Source organism: Orbicella faveolata, unplaced genomic scaffold, assembly GCF_042242905.1.
Source record: "Orbicella faveolata isolate gen_17 unplaced genomic scaffold, um_ofav_v1 contig_35, whole genome shotgun sequence".
Taxonomy (NCBI): domain Eukaryota; kingdom Metazoa; phylum Cnidaria; class Anthozoa; order Scleractinia; family Merulinidae; genus Orbicella; species Orbicella faveolata.
In genome coordinates this window covers 13724567-13742747 of record NW_028301564.1, presented here as the reverse complement: position 1 = coordinate 13742747, position 18181 = coordinate 13724567, and the positions used below count along the sequence as shown (strand labels likewise).

Below are 18181 nucleotides of genomic sequence, written 5' to 3'. Positions count from 1 at the left end.
ATATACGCAAAACACAGCAGCAAAAAAACATTTGTGCAGAAGAAAAAGTTATAATTCGGTTAACTTTTAATCCTGGTTTAGCTATTACCGGCTTCCGAACAATCCTGCGCCGTTTTCAACAAGTTAACCTGACATAAGCCCGCGATCCAATCGAAAACCAGCAAATGGTCAGCGGTGAACTTCAAAAAACACGTGACCTCGATGAGCTGGATGCTTTAGTCCACGATATGTTCACGTGATCTGGTCAGCGGATACCTTGTTTTGACAGGTGTCAACATGGATGTCCAATATTAAAGAAATACATGGTGAACCAAGGCTGCATGTCTTTGTCAACCTGTTATTCGGAGTATGGCCGCCATGTTGCGCGACTCCGTCGCCGTCGCCGTCGTGCGTACGCGCCCACGAGCAATACCGCTAGCCATGATAACCATGAGAAAATCAACTCATGGGTTTCCTTCTCTTTCTTATGAGTATGGGGCTCCGCTTGGCGGTCCTTCGGGGCCCCCGGAACTCCGTTATTAAGTGCGTTTATTGTTCTCAGAACTTGCTCAAGCTAAATATGTAACCCCAGCATTTAATAATTCCAAATGAAAATACGAAAAATTAGCCGCCGTTAGCTGCCGTTGTTTGCGTTCTCCAAAATACCCAGAACTTAGTCGTTCACGCTGTTGTTGTACAGAGGACGGTAAAGAAATGTACTTGACAAATAAAGAAGCTTCGACTGTACTCTGTTCTGTTGTAAAGCACTTAGGAAGCGGTAGAGCATGAAAGAAGTGTTTGGGGGAACACGAGACGTGGTCGAGTGTTTCATCCACTTCCTGAGTGCTCTACCCCTTCCTAAGTGCTTTACAACAGGACAGAGCACAGTCTGGTAGCTTCATTTGTTTTATGATAAAGAACCCATTCATTACCCCACACATTTAACTAATATTTTCAAACCAAACTTCCTTTTCGCCCGTTGCTTTACCAGTCTTTTACCAATAAACGTGTAAAGTAATTAACCTAAGGAAGCATTGCACCAAACCGAATAAACTGAACAAACAGAAAGAGAAAATCTCCATACTTTGTAAACAGGTTCAAACCACCACGTACTAGCGTCAAATATAAACTTAGAAAATCCTACAAAATGGTTTCTTGACCTTTCTTGGCCTCCATCCGTAAAAAGAAGACGTTTTAGTAGTCTACGAAGGGGCTGTCCCCACTAACACAAAGAAAACTTCAAAACTCGCTGGGCAGGATTTAAAAAAAAAGCAGTTTTAATTTTTTTAGATGTGATTGGCGAAAACCGACAGAAAACTATTTGTTTACGAGCTAAATAAAACTTACATTAGTAGTAATGGACGCTTGTATGAGCGGTAACCAATCAGGAGCCGAGAAAGACAATAGGCTATTGTTTCGAGAACAATGGACGCTATTGTTTTCCAAATCCAAGATGGCGCTATTTATTTTCAGCCAATCAGGAGCCGAATTAAGAATTCAAGATGGTGGCGCCCACGAAAGTCGGCCATGTTGGAAAAGAGCCCACCAGATTCGACGGAGGACTGGGATCGGTCTCACGGATTTCCATGACGACAGAAATCACGCCAGAGTCACGCAAAAAATGTCATGCAACTTCAAAATCGATACTTACAGTGTCCTGTGGTCTTAAACGACAGAGGTCTGTCCGGCAAGTGGCCATGATGAAGACTGAGAGACTTGGGTCCGAGGTCTGCCCATAGGGAGGCTATTCCAAAGCATCATGGGACGATGACCTCATTGGGAACCAATCAGAATGAATTAAAGTACTCACAGTAGTTGGCTTCCCCAGTCCCCCTCTCTTAAGGAGAGCACTAAACCAAACATCAGACAATGTCAATTGTCACGAACTTTAATAACAAATCTTTTGCGCTAACATTAAAAGATATGACGTCATTGCCATGTTGATCGAGTAAAAAGACCGGTTTCTATCGTCATCGCACAATGTTTCAAATGAACTTTAATGTCCAAAATGTTTGCGCTAAAATTACAGAAAGCTGGTCATTGTGTCTCAAATCAGATAACACTATGAAAGAAATGCAACAGAAATAATTTGATCTAGCGTAAATGCAATCTTTGACGAGCAGCGAATAATAAGCGAAGACAAAAATTTATAGGCTAAAAGGTGAGAAGAAAAAAATACCATTGAAATGCTTCAAGTGAAAATGAATTGCTAATGGCAGTTTGCAATAAAATCTAAACTCCTTGATCTCGACTGTTCCCTTGAGAAAAGCATCATTCAAAGGAATCTTGAACAAACAAAAGGCATTTTGGGCGACCATTGAAGAATTAACATAATTAGTCGGAGATGAAACACGGAATAAATTAAAACCGAAAAGCACATGTTTAGAAGCTGAAATCATGATAGACTGTATCTTAACCCTTGAGAATAAAATCAAAGGAATTTCAAACAAACGTTTCGCGCTTGAAGTAAAGATTTAACTTCATTTACAAACACTGCAAATCGCTCCTAATTCAAAAATTATAGTTGTCTAAGCGGGTTTCCAATAGCGCCAAAGTAAATCACTTACATCAAATATAGTCCTTTCCTTCAAAGCGTCACACAACTAGCAATCGCTCAACTCCATAGGCACGAAGACAGGAAAGAACGTTACGCTTAGAAAAGAAGACGTGTGCTGAACGTTGTCACAAGTAAAATGAATTCTATCAAGACCGATTGACTTATAAACTCGTAAAACAAAACAATAAACAATGTCGCGTGGTTAACAACCAATGAGAGGATAGGGGATAGGGGGTACGCGATATCACGTGGTCAAGAATCAATGAGAAGACGGGGGGGATAAGGGGTTATACCGCACAGTAATGTCATTAAATTGTTATAAGCAAAACAGAGTCTAAGTCTTTACAACGTTTATTGAATAATAACTCAAAAGAAAGAATTGATTATAATTTTAACTCTTAAAGTCTTGACCGTCGGTATTGCACAAAGTGTTGGGAACTAGACTCGTTTCCCGTTTCACAGAGTCTTGGTCCCTGGCCCCAAAACGCACGATATTCTGCCGTAGTTTTCTTTGCTTTTGGTCATGAAGTCTTTGCCTGATCCGTTCGTTATTCTTGGCATAATAACTTCTCCAATACTCGTTGATCCGTTCCCTGTTGTTTTTACAGTATTGTCTTCGGTTATTTCTGATGTGCTCCTTGTTCTGTTGACAATAGGCTCTCTGGCTGCTGGCGAGTCGTTCCTTGTTGTTTTCATGCCATCTTTTACGACGGGTTTTGAGAATCCCGACGTTCTCTGCACGATATCTCTTTTGTTGGGCCAGGATTCGCTGTTTGTTCTTAGCATAATATTTTTTGTGGTAGGCCTTTTTATAGACAACCCTCTGGTCATTCCCTGACAGTTGATTGGAGCAATTCATCTTGCATGTGTAGCGTCTTACAAATAATGACTAAAACCCTGGAATCACACACTCTTATAAGAGTCACATGGCTAATTCAGGTCTTAACCTCTTCTTCTACTTCCTCTTCGTCATCATCGTCGGGGAGTAACTTCTTCCGCATTAGTCTGTTTAGCAGGAATTTTCGTTTTGCCACTGCCGACTCGGTCGCTTCGTCAAAATCCATGTCGTCTTCCTCAATAAAGCGTCGAAGAGTCTTCATGACTTTACGGTGTATTGCGTCGTGTTTGATACGGTGAGTCCATTTTAGACGCTCTAAGTAAGTCCTTCGTAGCCTTCTTCTACTTACAGGTAATAGGACGTTGAAAGCAGCATTTTCGGCATAGTTTTGGGATTTTCCCTTATCCAGGAACTGCTGGACTTCTTTCAGGTAGGTTTCTTTGACGTCTTCCCCGACGTTTTGACGTAGCGGACTCCACGGATCTGGTTCATCGTCGTCCGCTTCTTCTTCCTCTCCGGAGCTGTTACTATCCTCATCTTCTTCCTGTTCCTCTTCAGGCTCCTCTTCATCCACCTCTTCTTCCTCTTCAACGTTCTCATCATTGTTATCTTCCACGGGGCCAAATATATCTGTTGAACGATCATCCATGATTCTCGTCGACCTTCACCCAAGACAACGTACTTCAAATGAGCCGAGTCGATTAAACTGATGTTTAATATACCATTTTGGGAAATGATCAGACATCCTCTCTCTTTCTTCGATGCCAGCGCGGGTATCCTTCGTGCGTCATGAGGTGACTAAACACGCGTTTCCTGTCATCACTGGCGGGATGAAAATCCAGGACCGTGTACCCAAACGGTCGTTCGGTCACTTTTTGATACGCGTCCATCATGCCTTGCCAGCAAGTGGGAAAAGCTTGAAGCAGTAAATTCTTCATCCCTAATTGATCTCTTGGATTTTTGAAGGCTAAGATGTAGTGAGCGTTCCTGGAAATACTCTTGGCGTATTCCCTGGTGGAAACATGTCTTGGCACAAGTACAACACGGTGATATTTTGATGATGAGAGTGTTTGGTGAATAAGTCTAGCAACGCTTTGTCCTCACCTCCCTCTGCCATCAGATCGTCCAGTACGAGTAAGCCACCCTTCGGAAACCATGACTTGAGATGGTTTGACTCTGGAATCCCTTCGTGAAATTGCACACCAGCGTCTTCCATGCCTCTAAACCCGTCTTGCCACGCCCCGTAGCAATAATGAATCGTAGTGGGAGGGTTTACAAACAATTCTTCCAAGTGATCCAAGAGTAACGACTCGGTAAAACAAGTCTTGCCACAACCAGAAGGGCCCACGATCAAAATACTGGAGGGTGTCTTGAACCGAAACGCTTCTCCTATTTCTATTCTACTAGGGATCCCATGGTGCTTTTCGGTAGGAAATGTGATATTTGGGACATCTCGTGTCTTTTCTGATCCACTGCTTTGACAACTATGTTTTTCGTGACGAATTCTACTGTGTGCACGAGAGAATAGTCTATGACAATATCGACAATAAAGGGACATGACTCCTTGCTAGTTTGACTCAAAATGAATTGAGGCAGTGAATGCTTTAGTTTTATACATGATTAATGATCGAGTTGACGAGTATGGTGGAGGTGGTGGCGGTGGTGGTGGTGGTGGTGGTGGTGGTGGTGGTGGTGGTGGATGTGGTGGTGGTGGACGCGGTGGTGGTGGTGTAGGTAATGGATGTGGCTGTGGTGGTGAATGTGTTGGATGTGGCGGTGGTGGTGGTGGCGGTGGTGGTGAATGTGGTTTTGGTAGCGGTGGTAAATGTGGTGATGGTGTAGGTGGTGGTGGTGGTGGTGGCGATGGTAAATGTGGTAGTGGTGTAGGTGGTGGTGGTGGTGAATGCGGTGGTGGTGGTGTAGGTGGTGGATGTGGTGGTGGTGGTGGTGAATGTGGTGGATGTGGCGGTGGTGGTGGTGTAGGTGGTGGATGTGGCGGTGGTGGTGGTGGTGGCGGTGGAGGTGGATGTGGTGGTAAATGTGGTGGTGGTGTAGGTGGTGGATGTGGCTGTGGTGGTGAATGTGGTGGTGGTGTAGGTGGTGGATGTGGCTGTGGTGGTGAATGTGGTGGATGCGGCGGTGGTGGTGCGTGTGGTGGTGATATAGGAGGTGGTGGTGGTGAATGTGGTGGTTGTGATGGTACATGTGGTGGTGGTGGTGGTGGTGAATGTGGTGGATGTGGCGGTGGTGGTGGTAAATATGGTGGATGTGGCGGTGGTGGTGAATGTGGTGGTGGCGGCGGTGGAGGTGGTTAGTTCCCAACACTTTGTGGAATACCGACGGTCAAGACTTAAAGAGTTAAAAATTGTAATCAATTCTCTTTCGGAGTTCATGTTATTATTTTTATTATCGTTATTCAATAAACGTTGTAAAAACTCAGACTCTTTGTTTTTGTTTTTGTTTTGTTTTACGAGTTTTTTCAGTTACAATAAAAGTTACACGTTACACCCAAGCTGTGTCTTCAGGGTAAATGGGGGTGAAAAAGATGACTGAAGAGTTAATCTGTTGATAATCACTTCATCCTCAGCGTCGTAGTGCAGCCACGACAGGAACAATAACCTAAACTTTACTTCGCGTACGCAGAGCATTACTTCCGTTGGGATGTTTCTACTGAACATTTCATACACCGTCTGTCTTATTGATTGAGTAATCGTCATCCACGGCAAGTTGACATGGGCATGGATGTACAGGGTAGCATTTCGCCTTTACTGCACGAAGATGGTGAGTCTTGTATAAAATTCAAACCAGATGGAAAGATTCGCATGGTACGGCAAGGTCCTCCACGAAACAATATTACGATTGTGAATATGATAAGGCCGTCCCCCTCGCCGATACCTATTGATGGCATTCGTTGCGTTGGTAATCCTCTCGCGTACCACCTCCTCCCAAGATAAAAGTTGTGCCTCATCTTCATTCCCCGAGGATTTGAGGTTTTGCAATGTCCGCACTTATCTGAGTATTGTAACTCCTGTTGCAAACATCTCTTGTGCAAAAAGTTTCCACAGCAATAAGTTTTCGCACTACATCGAGTCAAGGAGTCAATGACAAGGTCGCCTTGACAGATGAAACATTTGTCCTTGAACTCGTCTACTTCGGGGGTCAATCCTAGTAGTCTTCGACTTCTAACTTCCATTTCGTGAGTCAACAAACTTTGTTTTGGTCCTTTTCAAAACGTGTGAAGGTTTTATATAGCAGACTAAGAGGGAGTACCCCCTTATCCCTATTTTACCCCTTTGGCCGAGAAGGGAGTGGGACAAGTCTAGGATTGGTTCCGAAGAGGTCACCGTCCCACGATGCTTTGGAACGGGGAGTACCCCCTCACCCCAATTTTTACCCCTTTGACCGCAAAGGGAGTGGGGCAAGTCAAAGATTGGTTCCCGATGAGGTCACGGTCCCACGATGCTTTGGAACGGGGAGTACTCCCCTTACCCCTATTTTAACCCTTCGACGGAGAAGGGACTGGGGCAAGTCTAGGATTGGTTCCCGATGAGGTCACCGTCCCAGGATGCTTTGGAACGAATAGAAAGGTATATAAGTGCCTCGGACACAAGTTTCTCAGTCTCCATCATGGCCGCTTGCCGGACAGACCTCTGTCGTTTAAGACCACAGGACACTGTAAGTATCGAGCTTGAAGTTGCATGACATTTTTTGCGTGACCCTGGCGTGATTTGTGTCGCCATGGAAATCCGTGAGACCGATCCCAGTCCTCCGTCGAGGCTTGGTGGGCAGTTTTCCAACATGGCCGACTTTCGTGGGCGCCGCCATCTTGAATTCTTAATTCGGCTCCTGATTGGCTGAAAATAAATAGCGCCATCTTGGATTTGGAAAACAATAGCGTCCATTGTTCTCGAAACAATAGCCTATTGTCTTTCTCGGCTCCTGATTGGTTACCGCTCATATAAGCGTCTATTACTACTTACATTCATACACACTTTATTTGAAAAGGTCGAGTAATAGCACTAGGCTGATGTGGACCTTAACACTGACTTCGACAAAGCAACTCAAGTGTTATTGCTCAGAGATTAGGAAATTAAAACAAAGAAATTTATAAAATGTCTCATAGCGTGGATTCAGTTCTAGAAGACTTAATAAATATTAATGAAACTAGGGTTTTCTCTTGATGAAACACAACGAAAGTTTCTACATCGTACAAAGAGTCAGTTACCACAATTTGGTAATTCACTTCAATAGGCAGGCTGAATCTTCCAGGCAGAAACTTCCAGCAAACGTTGTAAGGACTGAACTGCTTGGTGGTTGAAACACACCCTCAATGCAAACGGCAGTCCCGTGCACCTTCCTCCGCCGGATCATTTCGCCACTATTTCGCCACCATTCTCTACTCCTGGCTCGCTCCACTTCTCGGCGTTGCTCGCCGGCTTATAGTTACTTCTATTCTCACTGCATACGTAATAAACGCATCGCGGAGGTTGATTTAATCCCTCAATTTCCACCATGCTTTTATGCCCCAGGGCGGGCATGATGCTTTGCGGTCTCTTCGTTTAAATTACCGGTTTTGCCTTCAGTGATCATTGTCATTTTTCCGCCGTTCCGGTGGAGGAAGGTTCTGTCGCCCCACCCTCCACCCCTGGTGCCGGTTGACGGTGCTACCCTCATTTCTCGCTGCATACTTTACCTGTCACAGTAGTCGCGGACTCCTCCCATAACTTAGTCTGCCGCGATGTGGTGATGGGTATGCAGTACTATTCCTTGCAAGTTCCGCTTCGCTTCGTTCCTCGCTATTAACCATCAACAACAACAACATCAATAACTTTATTAATGTGTCAAAAACGTCAAAAACGCAATATCATCCAATAGATTAGCTGTCAAACGTCCCAGATATCCATAACTAATAACTAAATGATTGACCCAAATGAGTCAAGTTATGCTGTTTATGATCGTTTTAATACGCCACAAACATACATTTATGTCCTTTAACTTATAGTCTGGGGAACAGGCTATTAATGTCTAGACGTAACAAAGGAAAGGTAATCTCACTAATTCGGACACATTTGAGGACCAAAAAAGTAATTTTTAATGCACAAATTATAGGCCTAATTGGATTATTCGGGCATTTGCAAAACTGTATCCGCTTAAGGAAATTACAGCCAAATTTGTGCTTTTAAGCCTGGTTTTCTCTAACGACGCGAGCACAAGCGCAAACACAGTAATTTTTATTTCCCCGTCAAAACGTCAATTACGAGCGCAAGCACAAGGATCAATTTTTTTTTCTTTTCCTTGTGCTTGCGCTCATCCTTTCGTTTGCGCTTCAACAAGTGAAAACGAAATACCGCTCCGGTATGACACAAGCACAAAAATATTTACCACACTTGGTTATGTTTAGCCATTACTGACCTCGCGCCTAAACAGTTTGAAAGGTTCGGATGATTTTGCTTGTGCTTGTGTTTACGTTGAATTTCATTTTCACTTGGGTAATCCCTATTGCTTGCGTTTGCGCTTGCGCTTGTGCTTGCGTCGCTAGTGCAACGGCCACTAATGCTCGTTCCAAAGTACCAAATTAACCTCTCCACAATGGCGTCGTTGGTCTCGGTCTCTGTTTGGTTTCTGTTTTATCGATATATTTTGATTGTGTTACGTATTGCTATGCTGCATTAAGCATTTTTAAATAACAAATGTTGTACCCACGAAAGCTGACGTTACATATTTAACTGGAGCAAATTCTGAGACCAATAAACGCCATGAACAGATCTAGACAATTGCGAAATCCGAAGGTAAAATATAAATTCATTTTTTACCAGGCGTCGTCGCTTAAGCAAACCACGACGACGACGGCAACGAGAATGCCACCAAACAAAAGGTTTAATGAGCAAAACAATGGCTGTGCATGTACGTTTTTAATCTTTGTACATTTCTTTGCCGTCCTCTGCAAGACAAGAACGCGAACTGACCAAGTTCTGCGTCGTCTGAGGAACGGCAACGACGACGGCTAATTTTTCGTATTTCTATTTGGAATTGAACACTGTCATTGCATAGTTAGCCTGAGCACGTTTTTGAAGCCATTGGCGTAATACACAGATCTAGACAATTGCAAATTTCGCTGGTAAAATAGAAATTCATTATTTACTAGGCGTTGTCGTAAGCGTCGCCGTCGTCGACCTTGCTTAGGCTCCCTGATGCTTAAGTTCTCTATCGTCTATCATGACATACATTTATACGGCATAATTTACATATCATAACTAGTCGGCTATGAGTGGTCAACAGGAAGTAAATAAAGTAAATATTATTAAAGGTGCAATAGTTTACAATAGCCCATTAATTTAGGTCGGGCTGCACTCTGTACAAAGCACTTTCTCAACAAATTCGTTTGCAACGATATTTTTGTTACACCTGATCGACTTCCGATGATGAAAAAGCTATCTAAATTGTCTAAATTAATTCATGCACAGTATCTGCATAATTGTGTCACCGTACAGTATCTGTATCTATAATGTTCTTCTATTGGTTCCGTTGTATGTCGTCGCTACAATGCGAGATTTTTACATGCCCTCACATCAAAATCTGTTAGACATACAAAGGTTTCCCAACGTTACCTGGCAGCTCTCTCCTCCGCACCTCCGCAGAGGTTCGAACGTTCGTTATAGAAATCCGCAGTGCGAGGTGAGTGCAGGCGCAAAGTAGAATGGAGCGATCGATGAGCTTCGAAGCTAACGCGCTTTCCGCCGTAGCCCTTCAAATAGCCCCGCACCCGCACTCAAATCGCTCAGTGGATTCTCTTAACCTAAGAAAAAAACCTTTGAGCATCTGCGCAGGAGAGAGGCCTGGCACTGTTAGTCCGTTCTATTAGCACAGACCGATTTTCGAGTGCCCGCCTGCTGGTGATAACTTGTGTTTCTGTAGCTACTACCCTAGGATGGTATTAAATAACTTACAGGTCCATTGAATTTTACTTGGAATCTCAGCATTTCATTCACTTTTCCCATTTAACTTATAATCTAGGGGTGAAGAATGATAAATACAAGACTTTACCAGAAGGTGAGACTAGCGTTTTTCTTTGCAAGCCCAAGACATTTTAACTTTTAAACTGCGTGACGAGAAAAAATGAGACTGTGAAAAATTTTGCAAGACCCATGCTTTTTTGAGGGTCCATTCAGCACCCCTTTTTCTCCAGGGTGCAGACACACTCACACTTGTGGGGTGCAAATTCATCAGAATTCTAATTTTCACATTAAAACAACTGCATTGAGCAGCACACACAAAAGCTAATTCCCATCAAGAAAATGGACAAAATCATAAATTCAAGCATACCCCTTGACATAAAACATGACTATATTTATTCCTTCTTTGTGGTAGTGCTTAAATTAGAGCAGAGGCAAACACACAAAGCAATACAAATAAAACAGAGTTGGTGCCACAGCTATTGTGCGTTGCTGTTAGTAGTCTTTAACATGACTTTTACCTGCCAGGTCATATTGCAAATTATAATATCGATAGGGCCCTGCACACGCTCTGATTGGTCGAAAACCCATGTTTTATCAGAGTGTAAAACATAGAAAAGGCATGTTTTATTGTTTTTTGCCACATTACCTCTATATCATAAAGCAAATGAAGAAGCCTAAGCCTTGTATTACAATGTGATAAATCACTCCAGACATTTGAGAACACTCAAGAAAATGTAGAAAACACTCGCCTGCGGCTCGTGATTTATACATTTCTCTCGTGTTCTCAAATGCCCGTCGTGTTTTATCACAGTATAACACACGGCTTATGCTTCTTTATTTGTTAAATAAAACATTGACTGATGCTTTAAAATGTGCATCGAGTTATGTCTCACTTGAAAACTTTGGAGACCGCTCAAAACTTTGCTTTCCGCTGTACTTCAAGAAACTCTTAACGCTTCTTTAATTTTCTGCCCTCAAACTTCCGGCATGATACAAATGAAACGAATCGATTAACACAAGACGTCATCGATATTTTTGCTGTAAACTTATTGCACATACGATTCAGGCAAAAAAGACTATCACGATCTAACTGTATAGTTTCCAAACGGTTTTTCATAAGCTTAGCTTACAAGAAACGACATTTTTCTCATAACTTGAGTTTACATGAATAAGAAAATTTAGAGACATGTAAATTTTAGCCGTCGTATTTTAACAACGATGTCTGCAGTGTCTGCCGCGTCGCTACAGATGCTAATCATTGAGATATATAAACATAGCACGAGTATTAGACCGTACTGATGCCCACTGAAATAACTTTTTAAAGCAATTTCTCATTGCCTCTCTCTTGTTTACGAGTGCTGTGAAATTATTAGCCAGACAATGCAAAGTTTGGACGGTGTTTCGACTCTCTCCCGAATCTATAATTGATTGCAGCTGGCAAAGAAGTCGCACGGCATCGTTCGGAAAAGTAAACTGTATTAAACACACAAGTCTTGAACGTCAAAATAGTCAGTCAACTTACCTAAGATGTTCAACTTCAAGCCTGCTGTACGTGCCATTATAAAATCATTGGTGAATCGTCGAAACGACGCAAACAGCAAAGTTCAGCTGTGTTCATTAGCATGTTCCAGGCGTAATACATGGGGGCAGTCTGGGGAGAGAATCCAAGACCATTCTCGCGGAAGTCACGCAACCCTCCACAAAACAACGAAATCACCTTTATCACGGTAAATATCGACAATGAAGTTAGTGTCTTGGAAGATCAGAAAACATCAAGACGAAAAGCGACCTGCCATTCCACTGAGGAGGAAAGTTGACCGCCAAAGAACATTTCTTTTGCCCTGAAGGGTGAGACGGATGTGATCGATGTATTTATCCAGGCCTAAAAGCGGCGTTCCCATAAAATACTAATCATCCACTTGACACAATAACCTTTAAAGAAATTCACCAATACCTATTTTACTAAACCGAATGAACTAAACAGCAAAACAAACAAACACAAAATACAAGGAATTTGCATAAATAAATAAATAAATAAATAAATAAATATACATTTATATAGCGCAATTTCCCATCAACTGTCCATGGCGCTTTACAATACCTTAAAATTAAAATCCTAAGTTTAAAATCCTAAAATTAAAATCCTAATCCTTTAAAAACCAAAAATCCTAAATCCTAAAAGTTAAAATCCTAAGAATTAAATACGCTATATAATACAATTAGACTACAAATAAAAAGTAAAAAACTACAAATCAAGTGCACGCTTAAAAAGATAAGTCTTAAGATTAGCCTTAAAAACTGCCTCTGATGATGAAAGTCTGATCTGGAGGGGTAGTTTGTTCCAGAGCCTTGGTGCCGCCACGGAAAAAACACAACGTGCCTATCACTCCATCTGAGTATTAAACATTATATAATAATTAAATGAATGTGCGCGCTCTGATTGGTCAATCAGCTATGGTTTATTGTGCCAGTAAACCCATGGAAATTTCGCGTGTCTTCTGAATTATTATATAAAAGCAATATACCACAAGTTTATTTATGGTTTATAGGCTGATAAACCACTTGGGATGTTGGAAGAACACGAGAAGAATTCGTAAATCACGAGCTGTAGTCTAAATCTATAAAATTTTTCAAGTGTCTAAATCTATAAAAGGTAGAATTTTGATTTGAGTTTTGTAACTTTGCGGTGAGGTTTTCTGTATATTGTTTGGCGTTCTGTTTTGAGTTTTAATTTTCACCATATACGCAAAACACAGCAGCAAAAAAACATTTGTGCAGAAGAAAAAGTTATAATTCGGTTAACTTTTAATCCTGGTTTAGCTATTACCGGCTTCCGAACAATCCTGCGCCGTTTTCAACAAGTTAACCTGACATAAGCCCGCGATCCAATCGAAAACCAGCAAATGGTCAGCGGTGAACTTCAAAAAACACGTGACCTCGATGAGCTGGATGCTTTAGTCCACGATATGTTCACGTGATCTGGTCAGCGGATACCTTGTTTTGACAGGTGTCAACATGGATGTCCAATATTAAAGAAATACATGGTGAACCAAGGCTGCATGTCTTTGTCAACCTGTTATTCGGAGTATGGCCGCCATGTTGCGCGACTCCGTCGCCGTCGCCGTCGTGCGTACGCGCCCACGAGCAATACCGCTAGCCATGATAACCATGAGAAAATCAACTCATGGGTTTCCTTCTCTTTCTTATGAGTATGGGGCTCCGCTTGGCGGTCCTTCGGGGCCCCCGGAACTCCGTTATTAAGTGCGTTTATTGTTCTCAGAACTTGCTCAAGCTAAATATGTAACCCCAGCATTTAATAATTCCAAATGAAAATACGAAAAATTAGCCGCCGTTAGCTGCCGTTGTTTGCGTTCTCCAAAATACCCAGAACTTAGTCGTTCACGCTGTTGTTGTACAGAGGACGGTAAAGAAATGTACTTGACAAATAAAGAAGCTTCGACTGTACTCTGTTCTGTTGTAAAGCACTTAGGAAGCGGTAGAGCATGAAAGAAGTGTTTGGGGGAACACGAGACGTGGTCGAGTGTTTCATCCACTTCCTGAGTGCTCTACCCCTTCCTAAGTGCTTTACAACAGAACAGAGCACAGTCTGGTAGCTTCATTTGTTTTATGATAAAGAACCCATTCATTACCCCACACATTTAACTAATATTTTCAAACCAAACTTCCTTTTCGCCCGTTGCTTTACCAGTCTTTTACCAATAAACGTGTAAAGTAATTAACCTAAGGAAGCATTGCACCAAACCGAATAAACTGAACAAACAGAAAGAGAAAATCTCCATACTTTGTAAACAGGTTCAAACCACCACGTACTAGCGTCAAATATAAACTTAGAAAATCCTACAAAATGGTTTCTTGACCTTTCTTGGCCTCCATCCGTAAAAAGAAGACGTTTTAGTAGTCTACGAAGGGGCTGTCCCCACTAACACAAAGAAAACTTCAAAACTCGCTGGGCAGGATTTAAAAAAAAAGCAGTTTTAATTTTTTTAGATGTGATTGGCGAAAACCGACAGAAAACTATTTGTTTACGAGCTAAATAAAACTTACATTAGTAGTAATGGACGCTTGTATGAGCGGTAACCAATCAGGAGCCGAGAAAGACAATAGGCTATTGTTTCGAGAACAATGGACGCTATTGTTTTCCAAATCCAAGATGGCGCTATTTATTTTCAGCCAATCAGGAGCCGAATTAAGAATTCAAGATGGTGGCGCCCACGAAAGTCGGCCATGTTGGAAAAGAGCCCACCAGATTCGACGGAGGACTGGGATCGGTCTCACGGATTTCCATGACGACAGAAATCACGCCAGAGTCACGCAAAAAATGTCATGCAACTTCAAAATCGATACTTACAGTGTCCTGTGGTCTTAAACGACAGAGGTCTGTCCGGCAAGTGGCCATGATGAAGACTGAGAGACTTGGGTCCGAGGTCTGCCCATAGGGAGGCTATTCCAAAGCATCATGGGACGATGACCTCATTGGGAACCAATCAGAATGAATTAAAGTACTCACAGTAGTTGGCTTCCCCAGTCCCCCTCTCTTAAGGAGAGCACTAAACCAAACATCAGACAATGTCAATTGTCACGAACTTTAATAACAAATCTTTTGCGCTAACATTAAAAGATATGACGTCATTGCCATGTTGATCGAGTAAAAAGACCGGTTTCTATCGTCATCGCACAATGTTTCAAATGAACTTTAATGTCCAAAATGTTTGCGCTAAAATTACAGAAAGCTGGTCATTGTGTCTCAAATCAGATAACACTATGAAAGAAATGCAACAGAAATAATTTGATCTAGCGTAAATGCAATCTTTGACGAGCAGCGAATAATAAGCGAAGACAAAAATTTATAGGCTAAAAGGTGAGAAGAAAAAAATACCATTGAAATGCTTCAAGTGAAAATGAATTGCTAATGGCAGTTTGCAATAAAATCTAAACTCCTTGATCTCGACTGTTCCCTTGAGAAAAGCATCATTCAAAGGAATCTTGAACAAACAAAAGGCATTTTGGGCGACCATTGAAGAATTAACATAATTAGTCGGAGATGAAACACGGAATAAATTAAAACCGAAAAGCACATGTTTAGAAGCTGAAATCATGATAGACTGTATCTTAACCCTTGAGAATAAAATCAAAGGAATTTCAAACAAACGTTTCGCGCTTGAAGTAAAGATTTAACTTCATTTACAAACACTGCAAATCGCTCCTAATTCAAAAATTATAGTTGTCTAAGCGGGTTTCCAATAGCGCCAAAGTAAATCACTTACATCAAATATAGTCCTTTCCTTCAAAGCGTCACACAACTAGCAATCGCTCAACTCCATAGGCACGAAGACAGGAAAGAACGTTACGCTTAGAAAAGAAGACGTGTGCTGAACGTTGTCACAAGTAAAATGAATTCTATCAAGACCGATTGACTTATAAACTCGTAAAACAAAACAATAAACAATGTCGCGTGGTTAACAACCAATGAGAGGATAGGGGATAGGGGGTACGCGATATCACGTGGTCAAGAATCAATGAGAAGACGGGGGGGATAAGGGGTTATACCGCACAGTAATGTCATTAAATTGTTATAAGCAAAACAGAGTCTAAGTCTTTACAACGTTTATTGAATAATAACTCAAAAGAAAGAATTGATTATAATTTTAACTCTTAAAGTCTTGACCGTCGGTATTGCACAAAGTGTTGGGAACTAGACTCGTTTCCCGTTTCACAGAGTCTTGGTCCCTGGCCCCAAAACGCACGATATTCTGCCGTAGTTTTCTTTGCTTTTGGTCATGAAGTCTTTGCCTGATCCGTTCGTTATTCTTGGCATAATAACTTCTCCAATACTCGTTGATCCGTTCCCTGTTGTTTTTACAGTATTGTCTTCGGTTATTTCTGATGTGCTCCTTGTTCTGTTGACAATAGGCTCTCTGGCTGCTGGCGAGTCGTTCCTTGTTGTTTTCATGCCATCTTTTACGACGGGTTTTGAGAATCCCGACGTTCTCTGCACGATATCTCTTTTGTTGGGCCAGGATTCGCTGTTTGTTCTTAGCATAATATTTTTTGTGGTAGGCCTTTTTATAGACAACCCTCTGGTCATTCCCTGACAGTTGATTGGAGCAATTCATCTTGCATGTGTAGCGTCTTACAAATAATGACTAAAACCCTGGAATCACACACTCTTATAAGAGTCACATGGCTAATTCAGGTCTTAACCTCTTCTTCTACTTCCTCTTCGTCATCATCGTCGGGGAGTAACTTCTTCCGCATTAGTCTGTTTAGCAGGAATTTTCGTTTTGCCACTGCCGACTCGGTCGCTTCGTCAAAATCCATGTCGTCTTCCTCAATAAAGCGTCGAAGAGTCTTCATGACTTTACGGTGTATTGCGTCGTGTTTGATACGGTGAGTCCATTTTAGACGCTCTAAGTAAGTCCTTCGTAGCCTTCTTCTACTTACAGGTAATAGGACGTTGAAAGCAGCATTTTCGGCATAGTTTTGGGATTTTCCCTTATCCAGGAACTGCTGGACTTCTTTCAGGTAGGTTTCTTTGACGTCTTCCCCGACGTTTTGACGTAGCGGACTCCACGGATCTGGTTCATCGTCGTCCGCTTCTTCTTCCTCTCCGGAGCTGTTACTATCCTCATCTTCTTCCTGTTCCTCTTCAGGCTCCTCTTCATCCACCTCTTCTTCCTCTTCAACGTTCTCATCATTGTTATCTTCCACGGGGCCAAATATATCTGTTGAACGATCATCCATGATTCTCGTCGACCTTCACCCAAGACAACGTACTTCAAATGAGCCGAGTCGATTAAACTGATGTTTAATATACCATTTTGGGAAATGATCAGACATCCTCTCTCTTTCTTCGATGCCAGCGCGGGTATCCTTCGTGCGTCATGAGGTGACTAAACACGCGTTTCCTGTCATCACTGGCGGGATGAAAATCCAGGACCGTGTACCCAAACGGTCGTTCGGTCACTTTTTGATACGCGTCCATCATGCCTTGCCAGCAAGTGGGAAAAGCTTGAAGCAGTAAATTCTTCATCCCTAATTGATCTCTTGGATTTTTGAAGGCTAAGATGTAGTGAGCGTTCCTGGAAATACTCTTGGCGTATTCCCTGGTGGAAACATGTCTTGGCACAAGTACAACACGGTGATATTTTGATGATGAGAGTGTTTGGTGAATAAGTCTAGCAACGCTTTGTCCTCACCTCCCTCTGCCATCAGATCGTCCAGTACGAGTAAGCCACCCTTCGGAAACCATGACTTGAGATGGTTTGACTCTGGAATCCCTTCGTGAAATTGCACACCAGCGTCTTCCATGCCTCTAAACCCGTCTTGCCACGCCCCGTAGCAATAATGAATCGTAGTGGGAGGGTTTACAAACAATTCTTCCAAGTGATCCAAGAGTAACGACTCGGTAAAACAAGTCTTGCCACAACCAGAAGGGCCCACGATCAAAATACTGGAGGGTGTCTTGAACCGAAACGCTTCTCCTATTTCTATTCTACTAGGGATCCCATGGTGCTTTTCGGTAGGAAATGTGATATTTGGGACATCTCGTGTCTTTTCTGATCCACTGCTTTGACAACTATGTTTTTCGTGACGAATTCTACTGTGTGCACGAGAGAATAGTCTATGACAATATCGACAATAAAGGGACATGACTCCTTGCTAGTTTGACTCAAAATGAATTGAGGCAGTGAATGCTTTAGTTTTATACATGATTAATGATCGAGTTGACGAGTATGGTGGAGGTGGTGGCGGTGGTGGTGGTGGTGGTGGTGGTGGTGGTGGTGGTGGTGGATGTGGTGGTGGTGGACGCGGTGGTGGTGGTGTAGGTAA

At 42.3% G+C, this 18181-nt stretch overlaps 2 protein-coding genes and 2 pseudogenes across 3 annotated transcripts; all 4 read right to left on the bottom strand.

Moving 5' to 3' along the window:
- Window positions 1–958: 958 nt before the first annotated feature.
- LOC149103409 (uncharacterized) lies at window positions 959–4037 on the bottom strand. The gene has a single exon (XM_089274345.1). It carries the CDS (start codon window positions 4021–4023, stop codon window positions 3472–3474), a length of 552 nt encoding a protein of 183 aa, XP_089130471.1. The 5' UTR covers window positions 4024–4037; the 3' UTR covers window positions 959–3471.
- Window positions 4038–4053: 16 nt separating this feature from the next.
- Window positions 4054–5034, bottom strand: LOC149103408 (uncharacterized; annotated as a pseudogene).
- A 2316-nt stretch (window positions 5035–7350) lies between these two features.
- LOC149103407 (uncharacterized) lies at window positions 7351–17115 on the bottom strand. 2 transcript variants are annotated; one of them, XM_089274342.1, is made up of 3 exons: window positions 11853–17115; window positions 10322–10384; window positions 7351–8170 (listed from the first exon to the last, which is right to left on the bottom strand). In XM_089274342.1, the coding sequence occupies exon 1, from the start codon at window positions 17090–17092 to the stop codon at window positions 16541–16543; it is 552 nt and encodes a 183-aa protein (XP_089130468.1). In that variant the 5' UTR covers window positions 17093–17115; the 3' UTR covers window positions 7351–8170; window positions 10322–10384; window positions 11853–16540. The 2 variants fall into 2 exon arrangements, with proteins under 2 accessions (XP_089130468.1, XP_089130469.1); XM_089274343.1 differs by lacking the exon at window positions 10322–10384.
- Window positions 17116–17122: 7 nt separating this feature from the next.
- Window positions 17123–18103, bottom strand: LOC149103406 (uncharacterized; annotated as a pseudogene).
- Window positions 18104–18181: the final 78 nt, after the last annotated feature.

Coding starts and splice junctions, on each gene's coding strand:
- LOC149103409 (XM_089274345.1), bottom strand. CDS start 4,023: ATGGATGATCGTTCAACAGATATATTTGGCCCCGTGGAAGATAACAAT.
- LOC149103407 (XM_089274342.1), bottom strand. CDS start 17,092: ATGGATGATCGTTCAACAGATATATTTGGCCCCGTGGAAGATAACAAT.